This window comes from Ambystoma mexicanum, chromosome 14 (assembly GCF_040938575.1).
Source record: "Ambystoma mexicanum isolate Mex_15411 chromosome 14, UKY_AmexF1_1, whole genome shotgun sequence".
Lineage (NCBI taxonomy): Eukaryota > Metazoa > Chordata > Amphibia > Caudata > Ambystomatidae > Ambystoma > Ambystoma mexicanum.
The window spans coordinates 310,052,049-310,077,004 of record NC_090940.1 but is presented as its reverse complement, the minus strand read 5'-3'; the positions used below and the strand labels follow the sequence as shown (position 1 = coordinate 310,077,004).

Here is a 24,956-nt window from a genome sequence, read left to right as displayed (position 1 = left end):
ATTATCTCTGCTTACCAAGGAAAGCAGGTCATTCTATCTCAATTTTGGAGAGTTACCTATCGAGTTCCTCCAATTTCTATATAAATCTAATGAGTGTATCCTTATACTTTATAGGAATCCCTACCGAATTTTGTTGAAACTAAAACACGTCCTGCCTTGAAGATGGATTTCCAATAATCCGAAACGCGTTGGCACTGATTACTCAAGTGTTTTTAGAAAAACTTCTGAGCAGAGTGAATGTAAAGGCTCAGAAGCAGTGAAATACAAATATGACAACTGTCTTGTATATGAATTACTCTATCATGTTATACTGAGATGAAGTGTACTTTACTTTTGTACTTTACCGCACACGGTTTGTTTTAGAGCATTCTTTTAGCTCAATTGAAATGCTGTCCTTTGTTTTTGAATTACAAACTGACTTGTATGAACTAAATCTGTGAATTAAATTAGTTATTTTACGCACATCTATGGTATTGGTGTGGTGTAAATGAAATCTGTTTATCAAACCTGTTGGCGATATGATGTAATGACAATCGGGTCTGTTAGGCAGAAACCTGTGCAGTTCCCTTAGGGACCACTGCAAAAGGCTTAAGACTACAGGTGTTGGCAGTAAACCCAATTGGTAGTAGTCTGTACCACCCAGATTTACCTGGTAGCTGTGGCTGAGCAGCCAGACTTCTCTCAAGAAGAGTTAGACAGTATATAGAGTATACACAATAGGTACAGAGATACAGTAGCACAAGCAAACACCGACCAGAGCTTTGGTGTAAAAGTATATAATTATTTATTTAAAGACACACTTGTAAATTACACTAGCACAAAAAGAGGTAAGTAAATTCAACACACAGTCACTATTATAGATATACAACCCCGATTACTTATTAGACAAGTCTTAGTGAGAAACACCACTTATTTTCAGACAGAGGTGAGCGCTTAACCTAAGATGGCACTCTAATAAGTTATAAAAAAGGGGAGGGAAAAGGCAGAGTTATGAAAGCACACAATTTCAATACTTTTAAAAGAACCACAGTGAGGCAGGTTAGGCAAAGTCTACTGGAGAGCAAGGAAGTTCAAATGCCAGGCCCACTCTTAGAGAGAGCCAGCAAAATGTGTCCAGGATCACACAGTGGGGTTATGCCCAAAGAGTCTTTGTAGATAGTTAAAAAAAAAAAGATGAGATCAATTCAGGAAAAGTTAGTTAACAGGCCCCAGGCTAACCCAGGTTAGAAAGTCGAGGATTTACTGTCACCCCGAACGATCTGTCGCAAGGGAAGCCAGGCAGGACACAGTACCTTAAATGGGAAGAACGCTCCAACGGAGACAGTTGTTCCTGGCAGCGGGTGCAAGTCGGTGTTTCGTGCAGAGGAAGAGGAGGTCTCGACATGGAGGAAAGATGAAGGTCGTTGCACTGCCAGGGAAGAAACCAGCCGCAGAGTTCTCCGGTTACAAGGTACTACTCTTTCATTTGCGGTAGTGGTAAACTGTGGTATCCCGGTTGCCGGGGTGCTTGGCACAGGCAAGGCGGCCACGAGATGATCCAGGAAGGCGAAAAGACGGGCAAACTGGTTATCCCCACCAGTCAAAGGAAGAAGACTCTCCGGACTGGAGATCTCGTCTGTCGTCGGGAAAAGTGGTGAGACGGTTCAGCAGGGCTCCACCGGTGGTGTCGTCGTTGCAGGCCGGCTCAGCTTCTCCCTCCTTGGATTCTTTAGGTCCTGTGGTGACTTCTGAAGTTCCAGTCCCCAAAGCCCTGCTTTTATGCAGAAAATCCCCATTCATCAGTCCTAGCTGTCACTCAAACATGCGAAGTGGTGAGCCGGGCGGCTCACCACTGGGCCAATCACACCAGAGTGCAACTTGAGTTGCCAAGGCAACTCAGTCCAGGGTGCCTAAACCCCCTGTGGTACCCAGACAGAGTGGCACCACTTTTGGAGGCTTCTGTGGAGAAGCCCGCCAAAAAGTGGAACAAAGGGCTTGACTTGGGTTGGAGTCACAGAAGCGAACACAAACGCCATTTTGGAAACGAGTTTCGGCAAAAAATACCAACCGGTGAATTTATATTAATTTAATAAACCGGCGGTATGTTCAAGGCTATATTCAAAAGTGGTAGCCTCGAACAATGGGAAAATCCCATAGGAATGTATTCGCGGTCGAATATAAAAAGTAGTATCCACTGCCACCAGCCAAAACTCAGTCAGGGGGGACTGGACAGTGCCCCCTCGAACAACAGACCCCGGGGCAATCGAATTGCCCCAACCAGTACGTCCACAATATGATGGTTTGTACTGGTTCTGTTCACAATTTAAGACTAGTAAAGCCAATGGTGACTTTACATGCTCTGGGAGACAGTAGTCAGTCCCAGGGTATGGAGTCTATGTTTGGGGTTCGCTACGACACCCCTGGGTTACTGCGCGGAGGGTGCTGTGTAACCCACATACCAAAAACACATGAAACCCTATGGGGTAAAGGACCCCATAGCCCATAAAACACATACAAAGTCAAAGGAACACCTCAAATCATGTCTAAGAGTGGGAGAAAAAGAGTCTCACTCTTAGCAGGAGAAAAAAATAAACCCCAAAAAATCCAGCAAAGCTGCTGGGGGACTCACTAGGTTTGGGAAATTAGCCTTTACAGAGAATTCTCCCTAACAGGGTCTGCCTCACACCTGTTTGTTCTCAGCCGGATTCATTCTTGGTTGGAGACTCACAGCTAGACAGGGCCGAATGTACCTGGTTGACTATTTAAATATTAGATCAAGCCAATCACACCATTCTGAAGACTGTTGAAAACTGAGCCTTGTTGAACAAATATTCCCGCGAGGGAGTCTTTAGTCTCTGCAAGGCAGAATTACTACTTGGGACTGGTTCCCGCGAGGAGTGCAGCACAGGGTTACCGGCCGGCAACGGTCGGTGCATGTCTTGTTCTTCAGTATTTTGAATCTCGAGTGGCCTCGAGCTGCTCCCTGCTGCACCTGAAATATTATATACTTGAATGACACAGAGTACCTAAGACCCTTTGGGCAAATTTACTTATAGTAAACTCTAATTATTGTTAGTAGTGCCTCCTAACCAATTCTCTTTTCTGTATTTGGAGGACAACCCCCTTGCTCTGTGAGTGACAGCTAGGCTGCAAATGATTGTAAGAAACTTGCATAAAAGGCAAGATCTTTTGCAAGGAAAGCAGAGTCGACCACTGGACGAAGGAACAGAAGAAGAAACTGGAAGATAAGCTTGCTGCACCCTCCTCTACTGTTGGTTTGCCCGGCGAAGCCCTGCTGCAGTGCTGAAGCTCCATATTTCGAATCGAGTAGAGAAGCCCGGAATGGACGACTTCTTCCCTTGGGTTGGTGGGACCAACTGACCTCAAGACGAACTTGACTGGAACCCCTCTACCTGCTGGTTGTACTTCTTCGCTGCTGCAGGAACCAAGTGCCAGGGGACCGGAACACTAGAATCGGTTACATCGTTTTTAAGCTAGACCCGAGCTCCAGGAAGATCCTCCGGACTCCCTCGAAGCAGGACTGCCCAAGCCTGAGCCACCTGAGTGCTGGACCCCAGAAGCAAGGGGAGCCTGTAAAGACTGGAGGGGGGTTATCTGTACTCTTGCTCTCTATATGGCAGAGTAGAGGCACAGAGCCCCACAGCCAAGGTTCTATATATTGGTATTGTGCTCGGGCAACCAAGGCTTAAGCTCTCAGGAGGTGATGCAGGCTGGTTCTTAAGTACAGTGTAGTCCCCAAGCACCCACAAAGGAACGACCACACACTGTTAGTGAAATCACAGTCTTTATAATAACACACTTTGTACTCTGGCAATACTATTATGGCAACTATATACAGGTCTACGTGGTGACCACGCTTAGCTATCGATTCCTTGAAATGCATCAACTGCTAACAGTTCAAAAATGGCATTCAAATCAGATTATAAAATGAATCAAAGATAGACACAGAAAGAAAGCAAGTTAAACCAAGCAATGGCAGCACAGTCTATCCCACTACCATGAGACGGTTCTGTGCAAGGAGTCCCCCCACCTGGGCAACCTGTAAATAAAACATATTTGACAAGCCCAGTCCAATTATGCTCGATATAGTCTCGACTCCTTCTAAAAGGTTCTGCGACCCCAAAGTACCTGGTTTTGTAGAGTTCTTCAGTGAGTCGTCAGTGGGCCCTTCTTGAGTGCACTCCTGTTAAGGCAGGAGCCAGGGGTCGTCGAGAGTCGGTGAAGAAAAGGGTGAACTCTATCGTGGCGGCAGCAGGTTCGGTTCTTGTGGTGCTCGTTGACGATCGGTCAAATACGTCCTGCAAGCTGAGGCGTATGGTGCACCTCAACGAGTGTTGAATGCCGCAAAGAGTCAATGAAGAACTTTGGCACAGCAAGGGCATTGGGTCGTCGGCGTCTCTGTGGTCTTCGGGTGGTAGGAAACCCACTGGCGTATTCTCCTCGGTTGACGGCAGCTTTTACTTTCTCCGGCAGGACGAAATCGGTCAACAGTGATGAGCAAGGGGGTCCTTGGATCAAATGTCTTAGGAAAAGGAGCACTGTGGCTCCGGTCGTCGACGGTGATGGACTTCAATGTCCTGACGCTTTGCCTTGTGATTCTGCGGCAGTCCCTGTCTCCGGTCGGCAGCCTTTCGAGGGTCTGACATCCAGGGAGCTTTGGCAAAGATCAGCTGGTGCACGATGGTCCCTCCTAGCTCAGGGAGAGGTCTCCTAACCAGGTCCTCTCTTGGATCAGTTCCTTGAAGGCACAGCAGCTTTCAGATTGGCAAAGGACAGCAGCAGCAATTCTTCTTCTTCCAGTGGCCTTCAAGGTTAAGCATCAAGTATCATCTTCAGCTTCTGAACGATTTCCATCAGTGAGAGGTCCCAGATGTACTGTTTTGTCTCTCATTCACTTGGCTGGGTCACACTGATGCAACCAATCATTCAGAAGGGCATTCATGCAGGAAGGCAGCCAATCAGGCTCACAGTGCATTAAGGCCATTCTCCTCCCTCCATACACTCGCAACAATGAATGTGTATTGGGACAAGTGCCCAGCGATTCAGCACTCCACACTGCATTCATACCAGTTTCGGACAGGACTGTCTCAGTCTTTGTGTCACATACCAGAAACCAGACACCCATAACAAGAAGTGCATATTGGTCACACACTCCATTCAATCAAGTCCCACCCCAAGGGCGTACCCACAACATGCAGTCATTGGGAAGGCTCCAGCGAGTCTGGCCTGGACTTCCCCACAACACCATATATGGAACTTCCACCCAACAGCCAGGCAGGGGGGAAGGGACAGAGGCAGGGCTTCCCAGGATTTTGGGAAAACAAGGTAACAAGCAATAGAAAGCAAGAGGCCACAGGGGCCATCTTGTCTCCTATCAGGAATCAACTGATTCCAATGGCAGGGCCTGGGTATCCCAAAATGGAGGATACTCATAGCACCTGTCCAATTCAGCATGGAGCTGCCACCAGCCCATACCCTGCTCTATGGACCACACACAGGTGCCCAAAAATATACACTAGGAGCACAGGGTTGTACCTCCACCCATGGGTGCCATAGGGGTATCCCAGGGTCTGTTCACCAAACGAAAAAGAGAAAGAGCTGCTCTGCCAGGAGTCCCACATGGACTCCTGTGCAGAAAATAAAACAGAACACACATGATAAAAGGAGAACAGGACAAGGACATGGAGGCCCTGTCCCTCCAATGCATTGCCTGCATCACAGATGCAATGTTGGCTGCCAGGCTCCAGGCACAGTGGGTGGCTAGATGGGTAACAGGGATGATTCAAGACGGAAAGGGGAGGCTCAATAACAACCCAGGTGGAGTTGCAGAATGCTTCGCGCAATATTATGAAAAATTGTATGAAAGCAATGTCCCGCCCGAGAAGAGGAGTGGGAAGGTTGCATGGAGGGATTAGACATGGTGTGGCTGCAAGATAGTGAATTGGAGAGGTTGGATAGCCCATTCACGAGTGAGGAAGTGCAGGGTAATAGACTGCCGAACGGTAAAGCGCCAGGGGCAGATGGATGCACCATAGGATTTTATCAAATGGTTGCGGGACCTCACCTACCTTGGTTAGTGAATCTACATAACATACTGGAGACGGGAGAGATCAGAAGGGAGGAGGGTATTAAAGGCCTAGAAATAGGGGACAGTCAGTATCAGTTGGAAATGTATGCGGGTGACATGCGCCTCCATGTGAGGCACCCGCACACGTCTATACAAAAGGTGCTGCAGGTGTTGGAGGAGTATGGGCGCATGTCGGGTTTAAGGTAAACATGAGTCAATCGGGTATCTTCCCCTTTAGTCGAAGTGTGACTCAATCGATGGAGGATCTAGTGCCATACGGTATGCCCATTGAGCATGGGCCTTGAAATATCTAGGGTTTCTGGTCACTAGGGATCTGGAAGGTCTTTACGAGGCCAACTTCCCCAAGCTATAGACAGCCTCTTTAAAGATCTGGAGAGGTAATCCTCTCTGACCATGTCCTGGTTGGGCCGTTTCAACGCTGTCAAGATGACCCTTCTTCCGAAGGTGTTGTACTTATACCATATGTTACCTATAGAATTACCTGAAGACCACTTATGGGTACTGGAGCGGATAATGTCTAAATTCATATGGCAGGGACGAAAGCAAATGGTAGCGAGGAAGACTCTGATGTAGCCCACGGAGTGGGGGAGAGGCGCGCTTCCAGGCATGTACACATACTATCGTGCAGCACAGTTTTGTGCCCTTATCCCACATTTAAGGGAAGACCATGATAGGCACTGGGTAGCCGGTTACAGTGGAGGAGTGGCTATGGGTGCCTTAGAAAAGGGACCCTTGGGTGGTCAGACAGCATTGCATACTGGGGCCGCTTTGGACATTGTGGGCAAAGAAACATGAAGTGAAGGGGGTAGCGTCCTGGCCCTCACCCTTAAATCACACTTGGGCCCCACCCATAATAGAAGAGATTCAGGAAACGACACGCTTTCAGGCCTAGTTTAAGCAGGGCTGGAGAGGGTAGGAAAATTGGTTAAGGGAGGTACATACGCCCCCATAGAACAACTGGAAGAGGCGTTAGGACTGGGGAAGTTATCAGTGTTCCATTATTCGCAGCTGAAGGGGATACTGATGGCTGGGAAATGGAAAGAGGACTTTCAGCGGAAACTGACGGTCATGGAGAAAATGGGTGAGAAGGTAACCATGAAAGGTTTGACCTCTTCTATAGGCATTATTGCGGGGGGGGAGACGTGGACAAGGGGCAGTGTCGTAGAAACTGGGAGAATGACTTGGGTAGGACACTGTATGATGGGCAGTGGAGAACCCTGTCTATTTTATTTCATTATTTATTTATTATATTTATTATACGGCCAGACCCTAAGGTATCACGGCGTAGTTAGAGACAGTTTAGGAAAGAATTACAATCATTATTCAAGATAATATACAAGCATGAAGATAGTTCCACAATGAGTTAGTGAATAGTTTCAATCACAATCAAATAAAAGCGTCAAAGTACAAGCAGTATGCATTTGGTGTTGGCAATGAGTCCGATTACAGGTGGGGGACCGGAGGAGGGGGACTATGAGATGTAGCCGAGCTAAGCTAGGCTGTGTTAAATAGCCATGTTTTTAGTGCTTTCTTGAAGATGGGGAATGAGGATTCGATTTTCAGATTAATGGGGAGGGTATTCCAAAGAGTGGGTGCCAAGACTGGGAAGCTAATTCCTCCAGTCCTACTACTCTTATATCGTGGGATGGCCAGGAGAGATTCAGCATTTGTTCTTAATGTTCTGTTAGCTAATTTTTTTGTAATGGATTTATTGAGGTATCTAGGTGCTGTATTGTTGATACATGTATTTGTAATGCAGAGGGCTTTGAATGTGATTCTAGCTTTGATAGGCAGCCAGTGAAACTCTCTTCTGATGTGAGAGATGTGGTCTGATTTTCTTAATCCTAATGAAGCTCGAAGGGCTTTGTTTTGGGTAAATTGGAGTTTGGCTAAATTCGTCTTTGAAGTACCTAATAGAAGAACATTGCAGTAATGTACTTTGGAGAGTATTAGGGCTCTAGCTAGTGTAATACAATTGGCTGGAGTGAGGAACTGGCGGCTAAGGGCTATGAGTTTGGCTGTGTAGGAGGTAGATGAAGCTAGGGCATTGGTGTGCTTTGTCATAGATAGGTTGGCATCAAGGCCATTATTAATGCTCATAAAACATCAGTAGCTTGCCAGTATAAGCTGCATGGGTTGAAGCTCCTATATAGGTGGCAATACGATCCCTATCGCCTTTCTAAGATGTTTCCCAATGTAGACCCGTCCAGTTCGAGAGGGTGTGGCCAAAAAGCACCATATTGGCATATGTGGTGGGCAGTGTCGGATTGGCCCGTCGGCCGATCGGCCCGTGGCCGATACGAAATCCTTAGAGGCTGGCGAGGGGCCGGTTTCAAGCCCATGCCTGGGCCGGTCTCGCGCTGGCTCAGGGCTGCCTGCGGTGCTGATCTGCTCTGCATGATCAGGGCCTGCGGGCAGCAAGTCGGCGCGAGACTGACACCATGGCGCTGCTGCTAGGTGATTGTGAAGGAAGTGTTACTTTTTTACAAAACACTGGTAGTGGGTCGGGCTGGCCTCAGCCCGGCCCGCTACCAGTGTTTTGTAAAAAAGTAACAGATTCCTGCAACTGCTCGTCCTTGAAGGACCTGGGGCAGCAGCAGGCAGTCTGATGGAGGAGCCTGGAGGCCGCCTGCAGGGCTGGGCTTGGCCAGAGGCACGATAAATTGCTTTCAACTTTGCAGGAAGCAAGCAGCACATTTCGTTGCACGCTACTTTGCAAATTTGAAAGCAACTAATATTGACCATGGCCAATGAAAATGCGGCGAGACTCCGTGCCGCCACCACCCCTCGCTCCCAGCCCAGGTCAGGATTGGAGCTGTAGCCTGCAGGAAGCTGCGCACAAATGAGGACCTTACCAGTGCCATGGGCGAGGTCGAGGCCCCTGTCTCCACACCACAGCAAGAGTCCCTCGACTCGTCTCCAGCAGTGCAGCAGAGGCCAGCCCAGGAGGGCACACAGGCACTCGGGCACGGGCGACCCCCCCGATCCTCCCTGCCCACACAGTCACCACCCCACAGCGTCAGCGGAGATGGAGAGACACCCCTGGCTGAGCTGAGGAGGTAAGAGTCACCGGCCGTAAATGCTGTTATGGGCGGTAAAATAGCTCAGCGGGTTGAGCGCTCACTGCTGCAATCTGAGCGTGATCTGCAGGTCGCAGGTTTGAATCCGGCAAGGCCAACACAGCCTTTCATCCTTCTGAGGTCGATAAATGAGTACCAGTTTTGGTTGGGTGATATTGTATGTAAGTATGTAAAGCGCTTTGGATTAAGGCGCTATATAAATAACACATCATTATCATTAATGTCCCCCCCACCTGTCTCACTTTGTATCTCTTAGCTCCACACCCTGATAACCAAAGCTCCATTCTTTGAATAAAAAAAAAAGGTGCAACGGATGCACCTTCTTCAAATGCTGCCTGCCTCTTGGAAATGTGGAAATCCTTGTGCCTAAAAGCTTGTGCTCAGTGTAGAAATATTTGACCATGCACATCAAGTGGCCATTGACTAGTCTTCATTGTGCCGCAATGAATGCCTTGTTGTAATATGTCTATCTTTCCTATCTGCATAGCATGCTGTTCAGGATGTTTGTTTGCATGTATGAGGTAACGAGTGCTCAGAGTATGGAATGTCCTGTGAGTGTGCTGCTTTCCCTATTTTGCCAACCTCTAATCTGAAGCCCGAAAAGTAGATGCACGCAGTCTTGAAATGCGGCCAAATTTGCACAGACTTGCAGATGAACTTAACTAGTCTGCTGTTATATCTCAGTTACCAGTTTAATGGTATCCACTACATAACAATTGCTCAGTTTACTATTGCTGATTTGATAGCTCAGTGGGTTGAGCGCTTGCTACTGCGATGTGTGTGTGATCTGCAGGTTGCAGGTTCGAATCCCTGCAAGGCCATCTCAGACTTTCATCCTCTGAGATTGATACATGAGTACCAACACAGGTTGTGTGATATTGTATGCATATTTGTTCTATAAAAAAGAGCTTAAGAGTAGGTGCTATACAATAACATATTATCATTTGGCCTTGGACGTCTGCTTGCATTGATGATGGTTTGAGGGCCACTTTTCTTGATGCAAGGGGTGGGCCACTTTTTGAGGTGACCTTGAAGGCTGGGCCACTTTTTTGAGGCGAGGGAGGGCCACTTTTTTTTGGGTGTCCGGGCCTATTTCTTGTTCCAGTCCGACCCTGGTGGTGGAAGTGCCCCAAGGTATGTGACTTTTGGAAGGAATTCTAATTTTGGATCAAGACCCTAGAAGGAATAGACAGGAGTGTGGAGTCGTTGTTGGTACTATTTGGGGGGAGAGGGGGGTGAGAGATAGAGGGTGAATGGAAGCGATTGCTGCATATGACCCACTTCCTTCTGGCGGCAGCGAGAGGATGTATTGTTATAGCGTGAAAGAATACCTGTCTCCCCACTGAGAAAATGTGGGCGCTGAAGGCAAGAGAGATATATGAACTAGAAAATCTGACCGGTATAATACACGATAAGCAGCCGGCAAGGTAAATGGAGTGGGGATCATTTATCCACAAGTACAGCTCAGCCGCCTCTTTGTCATGAGCTTATAGGCCCGTGCAGGGTAGAAGAAGGGAGGGGAAAAGAGAGTGGGAAGTAGGACTGGGCCCGGGTGCTCAGGGTTCTCCCCCACGTTATTGGCCTGGTGCCATGGGTCAGAGTAAATGCTCCTATTCAGGGAAGACATATCCGAGTTGGTGTACCGCCTTCGAAAGGTTAGGGTGATAGTTGTGCTATATGCTACTGGGGATGGGGTAGTGGGGGGGGGAGGTATGTTGAATTATGTTGTGGGTGTTTAAAAAACAAAAAAGAAAACTTTTGCTTTCTATCGCATTTGTTAATAGACCACGCTTATCGGGGGAAGAATTGGCTATCTGTGTTTGCAAAAGGCTAAATAAAGAATTTAAAAAAATAATAATAAACTGCGGCGGTGTCAGGGCAAGGGGACACAGCATTTTCCTCTGGCGTCTCCTGGTCGCACAAATCACGGTCCCCTGTCACTGCGGCTTCTCGACTGCTGGTCTGCTGACAGTTTGTCATCGCCGAGGCTTGGGCTGGCGTGGGATGCTATGCCCTTGTCAGCACGCGAGCCACACTTCTGGCAAACTGTCACAAGCCGCTCTTGTATGGAGCCGTGCTCTGAGGCGGAGGAGTGGAGGAGGTGGACGCTGGTATGGCTTGTTTCATATTGTGTGCAAGAGCTGGTGGGGGGGAGTGTACGGGGGCTCGAGGGGGTTGTATGCAAGGTGTATATTTTTAGTTTTGATACACGCTAACTTTAAAGGGAAACTATTGCATTGGGGTGCAGCTTGGAGGGAGATGACATTTGAGAAAGGACACAGCCTACGGTTTTTGGTTATTTTCCCACGCATTAACGGCCGATGGCCATACTTATCCCTATGGCCAGTCCAACCCACTATCTGCCCTCCCCGCCCAAAACACATGTCCCTGGGATCTCTTTGAGCCAGAAGCACAGCGTCATTTGTCTGACCGGGCTGAATCCCCCCACCCCCAATGTTAGCTGAGGGCCGGGGCTTGCGTGCCCTGTAACAGTCCAAAGGATCAGGGACATGCTTCTGGGCGCAGCCTCCCGGAGACACACAGGCTTTGTACCTGGCTGTGCAGCCATTGCCATAATGAACTTGACAACACGTTTCTTTCGTCATCAGCAGCATCGCCTTTCTTATGCATGATGGTGAATTATCAACTGAAAGACCACAAGTCACCTTGCAAATCTGTGACCGTTAAAGAGAGCAACACAATAAAGCACCCTTTGAAAATGTGTTCATACACATAACGTCTAATAGCTTGGTATCCTAAACAAGTTTCCTTTGATGTCCTTAGTTGAACGTTCTTAAAACCATACTAACAACAAGCTCGAGGTTTGTGACAAATCTCCAAACCTCAGTGTATCACACAACTTATTTTATTGTGTGTCTTAAAGCGCTGAAAATAAAGTGGGTAAATATATATTTTGATTTTGCATCTTATAGTTTTCCATTCAGGTTGTGGAAAATAAAGGTACACTGATATTATTTTGGCCCAACATGCTGCTATAAGGATTTACATGTCATGATGCTTTACTATGCCATTTGTGCATTTTGCAAGTAACCTCTATAGGACAGTATTATTGTAGGTCTTGACACCCAAAACTTAAATATTTGTTCCAAGTAAAGCGTGGAAGAAGATGGCCGTGCCCAGATTGCTGAGTGGGTTAAAATCCCTACTTCGCTGTTTAGTGTAATTGTGTGATCGCGGGCAAATAATGTAGCCTCACCCTGACTTCAAATGCTAAAATGTGAGTGCTTATAAGTGATTACGATTACAACCTTAAAATAGGACAGTTTGTATAGGTGTAGGGACACATTGGTGTACCCTGGTGCTCCTCTGCTAGTTACTCCAATACTGTCATGTAGAATTGCATCATTGCTGCACTGGCCCTCCGCCAGTCTTGTATAACTTGATTTAACAGGCAGACATAGGGCCTCTTACAAGTTAGCCAGTCCGGATTTAACGGTGCCGGTAAAACCGTACTGGCACTGTTTTCCGGACCAGCTAACTACAAGTTTTCCAGGCGGGAGGTGTTATGGCCGCCAGGTCTGACCGCTCCGGGATTACCGGATCACCGGGGCTGTAATGCCCTGGTAATTCCAGCAAGTCCAGAGCCGGTAATCCATTCCAGGTCCGGCGGCAACCTCACGGTTTTTCTGGCACGGTTACCGCTGGACTTGGAATGAGGCCCAAAGTCTCACCAGCCAGTCAGTGCACCGCAGATTCTAGTATAGCGGATTTACTGTGGTAGAACCAACATTACATTTACTCCCCTGTTGTTCCCAGCCACTGAAGTTGCTTGGCCCGTCCAGAGTACTGCCCCACGCTCTGCAATGTCCTGTAATGCAATGATATTGAGTGTTTCATTGCACACCATCTGCCATTTTCACACTTTCTAGGACCTTCAGGATCTGCAAGAAGTGGGTGTTTTCAGACTTAAAGGAGAGAAGTAACTGATTGTAACATTGAAGCTGCACTAGAATAGTTTCATTACAATGAGTATAGAAGTTTGATGCCCCTATGCAAGTAAGTTTGCCACTCCTCCACTGTCTCTGAAGTTATGAAATGATATGATATGGCATTTATAACACGCCTATACACAAGTGTTTCAAGTTAGTGACTCTCCCAACATTTGAAGGGTTTGCCCCCACCTAAATTTTAGCCTAGGTGCACCTCTGGATGTGCGCACATTTAGTTAAGCAGAGAGGTGAGGGAAGCCTTTCGCCAAAACTTGCGTGTTACAGTTTTACTGTGCTTGTTTAGAAAAATGTGCTTGAAGAAACGCAGTAAAACTTTAAAGCTGTTACTTCCCCCCTCCCATCACCACTTAGCTCCCACTCCCAAAATGTAGGTTTCGTTGCACCCCTGCCTTGAGCTAGCTTTATCAAGCAGTGCATCAAACGTTGGTCTGCAAATATTATTTCTATGCAGTTTGCCGAGAGTTAATGGCTTGATTGCAATTGTATTACAATGGGCCTCATTACGACCCTGGAGGTAACCATGCCGCTTTTTGCGGCATGGCTACCCCCATTCTGGGTACCGGGTCCGGGTTCCCTGAATGGGGAAATACCAGACCATTCCGACCTTGGAGGGGCCCAGTATTTCCCCATTCAAGGAACCCGGACCCGGTACATCCCCATTCCCTTTTCAGCCCCCATAGGGCTCATAGGGCTCAATGGGAATGGGGATGATGCTAACAACGGGCCTGTTAATGACTTTACCAGGCGTCCTTAGCGGGTCCCACGAGCAGACCGCGTAATGTGGTGGTAGTGGGTTAACGGGGCCGGCAGCTCTACCGGCTCTGTTAACCCCCTACCGCCAGGGTCGTAATGAGGCCCAATGTCTAAGCCAACCTGCATTTATTGACTTGATTTTATATCTGTTCCTTGCACTGAAGTTCTGCTAAAATCATGAATTAGCATAGACACCTTTTGTTATAGCTATAGGCGTTTTAAAGGCATTGCTATCATATGGCCAGGAAATTACACTATTTTGCAACTGTGCCATTTTATGGCCAGGTAGTTCCATTATGCCGATGCCTGGCAACCGCGTACCCCATGTCTACAGAAAAAGCAAAACTGTTCTCTTTGCCAATGCTTGTTGTTTTTGGGCTGCCAGAGCTGTTGGGGGGTGAGTGGGTGCTGGAAGAGGCATTTAGACAAGGATGGTAGGACGGGCGCCAGGGATTTCTTTTCTTCTTTGGGGTGGGAGATATTTTCTGTTGTAGATATTCCCCGCCTGCCTTCCATCTCCATCTCCTGCAATAGTGGATAGCACCATCTGTAATGCTGTATATGATGATCAAGTGATTCGAGTGCTCTCTGGATGGTGGCTGCTCGCTGCCTTTTCAGAGTGTGTGTATTTTAGTGTGGATGCACAGCCGCTTGCATTGCCACACTGATGCACTGATGCATCACTGTGTTCCTTTCCCTTTCCTAACAGACTGCAGTGCCCTGCTTCAGCATTGCCAGTTTCCAATGCCCCCTGGTGGTCACGATGAGGCCGGTGCCCGAGGATAAACTTGATGCAGCAGTGAAAGCCACCCATCCAATGAGGAAGTACCACGGTGCGCCTGTGCACATCGGCTGTCCCGGTAAGGGCTCTGTCACGTTTTTCATGCATTGCTCTAGAGCAGTTGCGTAACAGCCGTGGGTGCGGGTGGGGAAGCACCCCCACCACACACGTCTCCACAGTGCCGAAAAATAGGACATTTAAGGGTGGCCCGGGACTGTTCCCCAGATACTGCCTCAGGGGGGCCCTGCAGCTGGAAGAAAGTGTCCCAGGTGCATATCACGCTGGCATCCTGGGCAGCAATGTTTTCATGAATGTGTTTGTTTTTAGCAGTACCCTGCTAATGGGAAGCAATTTAATGTAATGGCATTAGCGACAAAGGGAAGTGCTCACTTTCACAATTGTCACAAGCAGGAACAAAATACAGATGAAGAAAGATACCTTAACAAGGACCTGCCAATGAATTACTGTGGTATAAGATTGCTCTTGTGCGCAGGGCCTTTCTTAGGCATGATTGTTTAGTCGCTTGGCAGTGATGGGATGGGACATTTCCAAATGAAAGACTCGCTCTCCCCTCCAGTTACCTACCAAACATGGAACTGCCAGTAGAACAATTACAGTGAGTAACACAATAGTGCTCCTTTAAAATATTCATTGATATCCATGATGACTGCTAGCTTGGAATGCAAAACATTGGTGTGCTTTTATGTGAATCATCCAATGTTCTTAACGTCATGCAGAACAGCAAGCTGGAAGTGTGTGACAAACAAGCTAGTGTGTAGCGAGGTGCCCTCACTACACACTGTCTTGTAGTGTGTTTCTAAAAGTACAAGGGCATAACATGGGACATTTTTAAACTTGTATTATTGTGCATTCCTTGAATTGTAATTTTTCATTCAGGATGTGCAAACAAAATCACAATTATTGTCTTTTGGATTAACATGTTCCTATACGGATTTACATATTATCAGGTATTTTAGCTATGTGATATGTTTATTTTGCAAGCTGTTAGTCAGTATAATAGTAGTCCTTGAAAGCCAAAACCTAAAGGTTTGTATCAAATAAAACTTGGAATGTATGTGGCCAAGTGCCTAAATTGCAGAGTGGGTGAACATCCTTGCTTCACAGTTTAACCAGAGTGTGTAATCCGTGGCTGATATCGCTGTGACTTAACTGCAAACATTGGACTACTTATAAGCGATTACGTTCCCACTACTCTTAAAATGGGGCAGATGTACTTGTTTTAGGGAAAAGAATGCTCATGCTCCTCTGTTAGTGGCCGCTGAAACCATGACCTACAATTGTACCATTGGTGCACTGGACCTCCCTCTGTCCCATAACATTTGATTTGACAGGCAGGTACATTGTCTCACGAGCCAGTCAGTGCACCAGAGATTGTAGTATAGCAGACTGACTGCAGCAGAACCAACTCTTGCTGCCAATCACCAAGTTCCCGTGAGCCATCACGAGTACTGCCCTACAGACAAATGACTGAACCACTTTGATATGTCCTGTTATGTTAGTAAGTCTTGCATTGCACATCCTCTAATGTTCTTGGACCTTCATGATCTGTAAGAGAAGGGGCAGGGGACTGACAAAGAATTGTGGGGCAGGGCAAGTTTTGTTTGCTGCAATTTTGATATGTATATTTGAAAAGATATGGCCTTCTGTGGTGTATATGTTTTGTAAATCGGCTGGAAAAGTCATGAATGTATGCTCCAGGTTGCTCATTTAAATTGCTCAATTGTCTGTGGTGCCTGTCAGAGTGGTGGTTAACAAGTTTGGAGAGTTGTGATGGTATATCTGTGGTGAGTTAGTGGGGTGTAGAGGGAAGTTTAGTGTCAACACCTCTTCAGGCGACGCGCCTTCCATTGTGTTTCAGTGCTGGAGCTGTTCGATGAGAGTTGTTGTCTCTTAGTACAGGTGGTAGATTGATTTTTTGAGGTGGTTATTGTTACTATGTCTTACCCAACAAACCACCCAATAACTGGGACAACCTTTTCCACTTTAGAAACATCACAGTTGATAATATTGATGTGTATAAATCCATGCAAAACATTCTTTCTACAGCTAATTTGCATTATAATGCCATATTGTAGGGTGTTAAGCTAAATGATGCTTTGTCAGGTGACTCTATGCCACTGCATATATTCATTGCCCACAATTTCTATTCAGTTAACCAGGACCTCCCTTCTGACTGCCCACTGTCACCACAAAGGCACTCCAACCCTAGTGTCACTCAGTTTTACATGGGATTATGGTAAAATGCAGATGGACGTGTCCTGTGAACCAGCCATTGGAAAAGCCACCATTCGAAGCAGTAGTCTAACCTCACCCCCAGGTTTCTGTGTCGTTGTGTCCCTGGCAGAAGACATGGCAAACAATCCAGGGGATAGTTGTTTTCTCTCAAAAATCTCAGCTCTCTTTGAGTGTTACAGATGATTGTTTGATGCACAAATGTTGTGTACAGGATGCACACTGTGGTGAACCAGAAGGACATGCTTTGTCAGGTGACGCTATGCCACTGCATATATTCATTGCCCACAATTTCTATTCAGTTAACCAGGACCTCCCTTCTGACTGCCCACTGTCACCACAAAGGCACTCCAACCCTAGTGTCACTCAGTTTTACATGGGATTATGGTAAAATGCAGATGGACGTGTCCTGTGAACCAGCCATTGGAAAAGCCACCATTCGAAGCAGTAGTCTAACCTCACCCCCAGGTTTCTGTGTCGTTGTGTCCCTGGCAGAAGACATGGCAAACAATCCAGGGGATAGTTGATTTCTCTCAAAATCTCAGCTCTCTTTGAGTGTTACAGGTGATTGTTTAATGCTCAAATGTTGTGTACAGGATGCACACTGTGGTGAACCAGAAGGACCTGCACTATATTGGATCATTGTTAAAGAGATGTATTTAAAACAAAAAAAAAAAGTCTAACTAGCCCTATCGCTATGATATGATATGATATGATGGAAGTTCCCTACATAGCAAAACCTAAAGCTAAGGGCGCACGTCAAGTCCAAATAAAATGTCTTCTGTCAGAATCCTAAGCAACTAACTGGCCATACCACTTTAGAAAACACCTAACTAAAAGGAAAAAGTGAGGCTTGCACAATAGCCTCGGTATAGGATTCTGCCGGGCCCAAGTTGTAATTGACTTGCTCTCAGTCTTAAAGTTCCTTTAGAACGTAATGGTATAGTCTTCACAATCTTCATATCGAGTCCTTTGTATAAAATAATAATTCACTCTCCCCTTGATAAAGCAAAACTGTTTCTTATTTTTAACCATCCCAATCCCTCCTGGATTACTTGAAAAGACACATTTCTTTTCCACCTTTGAAGAGCTGGTACTCGCAAAAGTCCTGTGGCTCTGTAGTAAGTATCTTGTTTCTCAATAACAAAATTTATCTTAGGGCGTCTGCCCGCTCAGATAGTACAGGTTCCTGTGGCCTCATGCACTTTGTTAGCCTTGATGCAGAACATTCACCTTCCTTTCACTCTGTTTTAGCGTCAGACTTACGCCTGTCCTTCTTTAATAGTCTTCTCAGCAAATCCAGTCTCGATATACGCTTGGAGCTCTTTCCTTCTGTTTTAGTGGGGCTGTGGGCCTGTTGGCTTTTCTTAAGTTCCTGTGCCTTTGGTGGTGATTCCAGCTTTGATTTACTGTGTTTGTATTCTTTCCCTCTGCTCTAGCTGAGTCGCATGCCTGTTAGCTTCTCTTAAATTCTCGTCCCTTTGGTTGCTGTTCCAACCTTGATTTACAGTGTTTGTTTCTCTGTCGCTCTGTTTTTCGTTCCTATGTCGGTTTAGGTATCCAGGAAACCAGCAGTTACAGGCCTTGCTTGCCTCTACAAGTTAGCAACATCTGTTTCCTCATCTGTACCGCTCTTGATGGAAAAGGCGCTTGCCGGGTGGATCTTGGGGACCCAGGCTCCTTTTCTGTCTCTGGTCTCGGCATCGCTTGCTGGGCGCCAGGCCCACCACTGCTCTTCAGTGGTCACAACACCAGAGAAGACGGTTGTCTTCCCGTCATCTCTCTCCCCTTGACCGGAGCCTCCTGCTCAACCAAGGCACCTGCCGTCCAGCTAGAGTGCCTCGCGTCCTTCACGCCACTGATAGCTCCGTAGCTCGACGTGTGTGAGGAATTCGACCATCCGCACAGGGAGTGTGCGCTCGTCTGGGCTTTTTTGTAGTTTTGGAGTGAAAATGAAGATGGGAGATCAACTTCAGAAAAAGTGTGGGGCTAATCCGCACACATTTTCCTCTGCTCACCACACAATAAACACATAGTCATGTGTACACTGGGGGGAGGGGGGCACAGCCTACAAGTGCAGTCCTCCCTGTCACATTTAGTTGTAATGTGACAGCCAGGAATACATGTAAGCATCTCAAGAGGAGGAGGGCAACACCTCCCTCCTGCCGTGGCCAGCCTAATTAAATATAAAAGGCTGCATGGATCTGCCCTGCCCATTGTCAGTCTGTTGGTGGCAGCGCATACTGATGAATTAATTGAAGCAGGCCTGCGAGAGACCGGGTAGCAAAGAGCTGACAAAGGGGACAGGAAACCCAACACCTTTTTGATATGCAACTGTGTCAACCTTTAGTCAGCTCCCACCCCTTAGTATGAAGAGCAGTGAATGTCATGGCTGGGACAACAGTTTACAGCAGTCAACCCCTTCAGGGGGACCCCCTTTCAGAGGGAAGAAGTATGTGATATGATGCAGACAGAACATTTGTTCTCATCATAACTTCAAGGGAGACCTGCGCTTTGACCAGGAGCCACAGAGAGCTCAATTAACCAGAGAGACCCTTTGTTCCGCAACAGACCGGATGATGGATGGGACTCAGTAGTACATGTTTTCACCCCTTTACCCTTCCTGTTGCAAAGCAATAGGGTTATGACCCCGCACATAACAGAAGATTGTTGGTGGGGACCCAGGATTGGTTCAGTAAGGTTGGCCTAGCCTGCACCAATCACTGGAGCCCATTTGGCTTTATAGGAGGGCTGAGCCCCTCTCTTAGCAGATAATCTGAAGGCTTTGTCAGAAGCAGGAAAGAAGAACTTGGCATTGGACCCTGGCTAAAAGTACAGTCTGCCTTACATCTTCCGCCAGTGAAGGAAGGCCAGGATATCCAAGAGGGAAGCAAGACCCCTCCCCTAAACGTCTCCCAGGGAACAGAGGGAGATACTGAATCCAGCAGACCCTCCAGCAGCTCCAGAACGGGTATCCAGCCACATCACAGTGTGCCCTGCTAGGCTTTGCAAGCAAGCTTCCTATGTGGGAAGGACCAGAGAGTTTCTGAACCGAAGGACAAAGCCGTTACCTTAAAGGATGACACAAGCCCAGCGAAGAAGTTAGGAGGAGTGCACTGACCAGCATCAACCAGCATCCACTTTTAAGGACATTTTGGTGGCAGTCGAGCCCCTCGCGCTGCAACCGACGGCACCGCTGATCGTTTTCACGTCGTAGTCGCTCAAGCCACCCGAGACACCTCGACCAGTGCTTCAGACCCGGCAACAGAGACGATTCCCGACCAAGAGCCGCTGTGTAGGCCAGCCTGCGCCCTCCATTCAGCCCTGCTGGCCGAACTGCCTGCCGACTGATACCCGCAGCTGACTCCCGTCTTGAACTCTGTCCCAGAAGCTGCAAAGCGCCCTGAAACCAATTTGATGCTGTCGAGCACCATGAACATCTATAAGCACATGGTACATTCTGGTTCTGGCACCTTGGTCCTTCTCCGAAGGCCCCTTTGTGCTGAGACCAAGTATCCGTGAACATTGTGATTAATTACTTTACCAACTAACCTCCTCTTGGTATCCAGAGTGCATCCCCTTTCCTTCTTGAAACTGTCTGTCCTCTGTATGCCTTTAAAGGGTGGGTTGTATTTTGAACTGTCTGTTGTAATAATAATAAAGTAGATATTTCTAAACAACCTTGACTGGACAGTCCCTTTTATCATTGGGTAATAATTGTATTTTTGCTGTGTTGTAACTAACCAACGATCCACGACCTCGCAAATATAAGCCTGCCTTTCCGTCCACATTACCAAAATTGGACAAGAAGGTTTATAATTGACTTGTGAATCCAATCTGTTTGGATCCCTTCTGGTCTACTAGAGGTGTAGGGCTGATAGATGGTTTAGAAACCTATATTCATCCATGGACCACTGGTGCCCCAGAAGTTGATTTGTCACAACGTGTCTCCACCATCTCCCAGCTTAATCTCCACACTGAATCTGTTGGTTGTCTTCATGACCATCAGTCTGGCTGCAGAGCTGCCAGAAGCACAGAAACTGCTCTCCTGAACATACGTGAAGACCTGCTCTCCAACCTTGACTCTAACACCCCTTGCGTCCTCATCCTGCTTGATCTCTCTTCTGCCTTTGACACTGTCAACCATGCCATCCTGCTCAACCGTCTCCGTGATAACCTGGGTATCACTGGTCAGGCTCGGGCATGGCTGACCTCTTTCCTCTCTGACCGACCCTCCCAGGTCCAACTTGGGTCCTTCCTCTCTGCTATCTTTTTCTCTACCTGTGGAGTTCACCAGGGGTCTAACCTCTCTCCATGGCTGTTCATCCAATACCTGGCACTCCTTGCCCACCGCATAGCTGCTCTCTGCCCCAACTTTCAGTGCTATGCGGATGACACCCAGCTCATTTTCAGGCTACCCTCGGCCTCCTCCTCTCCTTCCCTCATCTCTGGCTGTCTGCCTGCTATCCAGGAGTGGTGTGCCACCAATGACCTCTGCCTTAATGCCAGTAAGACTGAGATCCTCCTCATCAGCACACCTGTTCCCTCCTTTCCTGTAGCTCTCTGGCCGGTCTCTCTTGGTTCTCTACCTGCTCCCACCTGCAAGGCTAAAAACCTAGGGGTCATCTTCGACTCCACATTCTTCTCCTCTCCCCACATCTCTGACGTCTCTATTTCCTCTGGGCAAAGCCTACAATACTGGTTACAAATTCAGCCATGGCCAGTATTTTCACAAACCTTGTAGGGAGAGAAACTAAAGCCATCATTAAACCCTTACCTGAACTTGACAAACAGTTGTAAGCGACCCTCATTGATGCACTAAATAATGGCTTTGTGGCTCCAACTAACAGACTACGAGTACTATGCATTCAACCAATGTAACCAATTTGCTCAAGAAACTATTGATGCAAAAGGAACACTGCCAATTCAAAAAATATCTCTGGCGAGAGGCCATTCACTTACTCATTGGGTTGTGCATCCTCATCATTTCTCAAATGCCTCCTAAAGAAGCCCCTTTCCGTGAGGGGAATAATTGACCTTGCCAAGATGTATGAACGGGTAGACACAAAGCAACATAGATTGGGGTGCCCAAGACAACAGAACAAGTTGCAGTGCTGTTGTCTGCATCTCACACACTCTGCAAACCGGATAGACCCATAACGAGACCTCTGCATGACCCACTACCTCGCCTATATTACAGAGGCAGTTTCTCCTTTCTCCACAAAAGTCCATGCACAGCAATGAGCCCATGATGCAGCAAATCTCGAAGGCCTAATCATTTGAAAACTATGTCCAGGGAAGGCAAACTGTTCACCTCACAAGGACCTTCAGGGTTTGCGCTGCCACACCATGCTAGGCACTGCACATATGGCACAAGTAGATGATGCCCTGGCACCACATGAGAAATACCTTTCCCCTCGTCCCAAAATGTCTGAATATGCTATTTCATAACAGCTGGTGACAGTGTCTTCCACTAGAGTGACTCTTCATCTGCTACCAAGACATATCCTTCATCAGTGACAGCGGGGCTGCAGTCAACTTCATGACTGGACACCAATTCTGAAAGGTACATGGAGCACCTCAACTGGGCCCATCTAAACAGTGCATCTTATCAATAGGGCTTCTCCCATCCACTTCCATGTCTAAGAAATTTCACCTACACCCTGCGTCATGGTCATGACAGCACTAACACAAGTTCTACGGAGCTTAGTTACTGGTTGCTGACTACAGTGTTATAAAATGGCATGGTCACTCTGCCCGATTGTAATCACCTGTCACATAACACACAATGTTCACAATAACCTTGCTACATGAGGTACTTTCCCTGTCTACAAAAGACTCCATTGAACACCAATTTCCATTGTCACACAGCTACATATTAATGAAGGCATTGCACTTTTCCTGCACCACCCACAGAGACTAGAAGTCTACCTTCAACAGAAAGTTTCTGATGAAATTGACCGCCTACTCCGCACCGACATCATTGAAGAAGCAGTTGGCCCAACACTGTGGTTTTCCAGGTGGTGATCGTTCCGAAGGCCGAATGGTGCATCAGAATGTGGACATATGGATTCCCAAAGTGTCCATTCTTGGAGAAAGACACCCTGGGACTAACATTAAAGACATGATAATCTGCCTTATCAAAGCCACCAATTTCTTTCAAAACTCATCCTTAATCAAGGTTATCGCCAACACAAACTCTACCCTGGTTTGAGACTTATAAGAACCTTTTTGACCAAAACGTCCAAAAAGACTGTATCCATTTGTACGAATGGTACAAAAGACCGAAAAAGCCCTGTACCATTCGTACGAATGGATACAGTCTTTTTTGGCCGTGTCCATTGAGAATCTGAAAATGAGGAGCAGCGGTTGCGGGGTGTCCCCTGCTCCCCATGTTCGGCATTTTCGGATTGGGGGTTGAGGGGTGTCATGCACATAGGGGAATGGGACCCTGCAGCTCCGGTTCCCAAGCACATAAGTGAAGAGAACTGGTGTTGCAGGGAGTCTGCGGCACACAACGAGATGTGTCGCCAAAAGCAAACAGTAAGTAAGGGGGGAGTTGTTTGTGGGGTATGTTTGGAGAGGCATTCACTTTGGGTTGTTTGACCATAACGGTCAAGTTAACTACACTCTTTTCCGTCGCAAACGTTTCCGTTGCCGGCAAACAACCCAAATCCCTTTTTTACCCCCAACCCCCAGTGACTGTAAGGGATTTAAACTTTTGGATTTCCTCTGCTGCCAAGATGTTCCAAGAGTCAGTACGGTGGATCCTACTCCCCTTCAAGTACAACTTTGATTACAGTGACTACATACTAATTTTTGGCCGTAGACAAGAAGAGCATGCCCAAGAATTGAGACACGTCTATCACACCTACTATCAGCATGTCTCAAGTGCAAAGATAAGAAACACCACCTCCAGTTCTACTTACAAATATTAAGACGACCCAACCTAAGGTTTTACAGAAAAAGAAAATTGTGCGAAGGGTATCTTACCCGACCACATGAAAGTACAGATGATTAGACATCTAGCAGCACTGTACCAAATAGCAGATGTCTGTTGCTGGGGATGGCAGGTTACTGTGTCTGATATGTCCCCAACAATACCACTATGACAACTCCTCTGTCACCACCTGAAACACATCATGTTCCACTGGACAATGACAAATGGCTTTCAATGCCATCAGGCACTCACTGTCAGAAGCCCAATTCCTTGCATACTTAGACCCCTCCTGGCATTCAGAAGTGCTGTGGACATCTGCCCTGTCGGCCTACGAGCCATCGCCGGCCCAATGTGTAGATGACATCTGCTACTCTAAGGCTGTCGTTTCTTATCCTAGCAGGGCACTTTTCCAAACTGAAATGGCTTACTCCCAACCAGAAAAGGAGAGCCTGGCAGCCAGGGGCAGGGCCTACATAATGGGAGATGGGGCACGGACCCGCCTGTTGCCCATGATGGACGAGCCAAAGCCAGTTTTAGTTACCAAGCGCTCGTGCCCAATGGCCCATGCAAAGCTGAGGGCATTTTGCTTCCCCAGCCTTGCACCGTCTAATGGGGATGCAGGCTAGGAAACTACAGGCGTAAAGGTGCCTAGTGGCGCTGCTGTGTCTCCCCTACATTAGGCCTCCTTGGGCGGCATTCAGGGGATGCTTAAGTCTCATGCGCATGCCCTCAGGAAGCACTCTGTCCTTCCTGGTTCCTGTTAATTCTGCATGGGATCCAAGGGACTCTGTGGAAGATTGCGTCGGGAAGGTGGCTGCAGGTTTGGACAATGTATGTATTCCTGCATGCAAGTGTTTGCATCTTTAACTGTGTGCAAAGGAATGAGAGTGTCAGTTGTACATGTGCACGAGTGAATGGTGAAGTGGAAGGATGTATGAATGTGTGTTTGAATGAGAGAAATGGAAGAATGAATGAAACTGTATGAATGCATGTGTGTGCTCCAGAGACCGGGCCTGTCTCTGATTGTGCACGGGGAAGGAAGGGATGGTGGCATGGTGTAATGGGCATCATGAGGAAAGCAAACATGTCA

The 24,956-nt window shown here is 47.3% G+C and overlaps 1 protein-coding gene across 5 annotated transcripts in view; it reads left to right on the top strand.

The window, feature by feature from the left end:
• Nucleotides 1-24,956, top strand: part of DGLUCY (D-glutamate cyclase) — an 847,613-nt gene that overhangs the window by 275,456 nt on the left and 547,201 nt on the right. For all 5 annotated transcript variants that reach the window (XM_069637445.1, XM_069637447.1, XM_069637446.1 and 2 more), the window contains exon 5: nucleotides 14,602-14,752. In XM_069637445.1, the coding sequence (XP_069493546.1) occupies nucleotides 14,602-14,752 (151 nt within the window). The remainder of the gene's footprint in view (nucleotides 1-14,601; nucleotides 14,753-24,956) is intronic.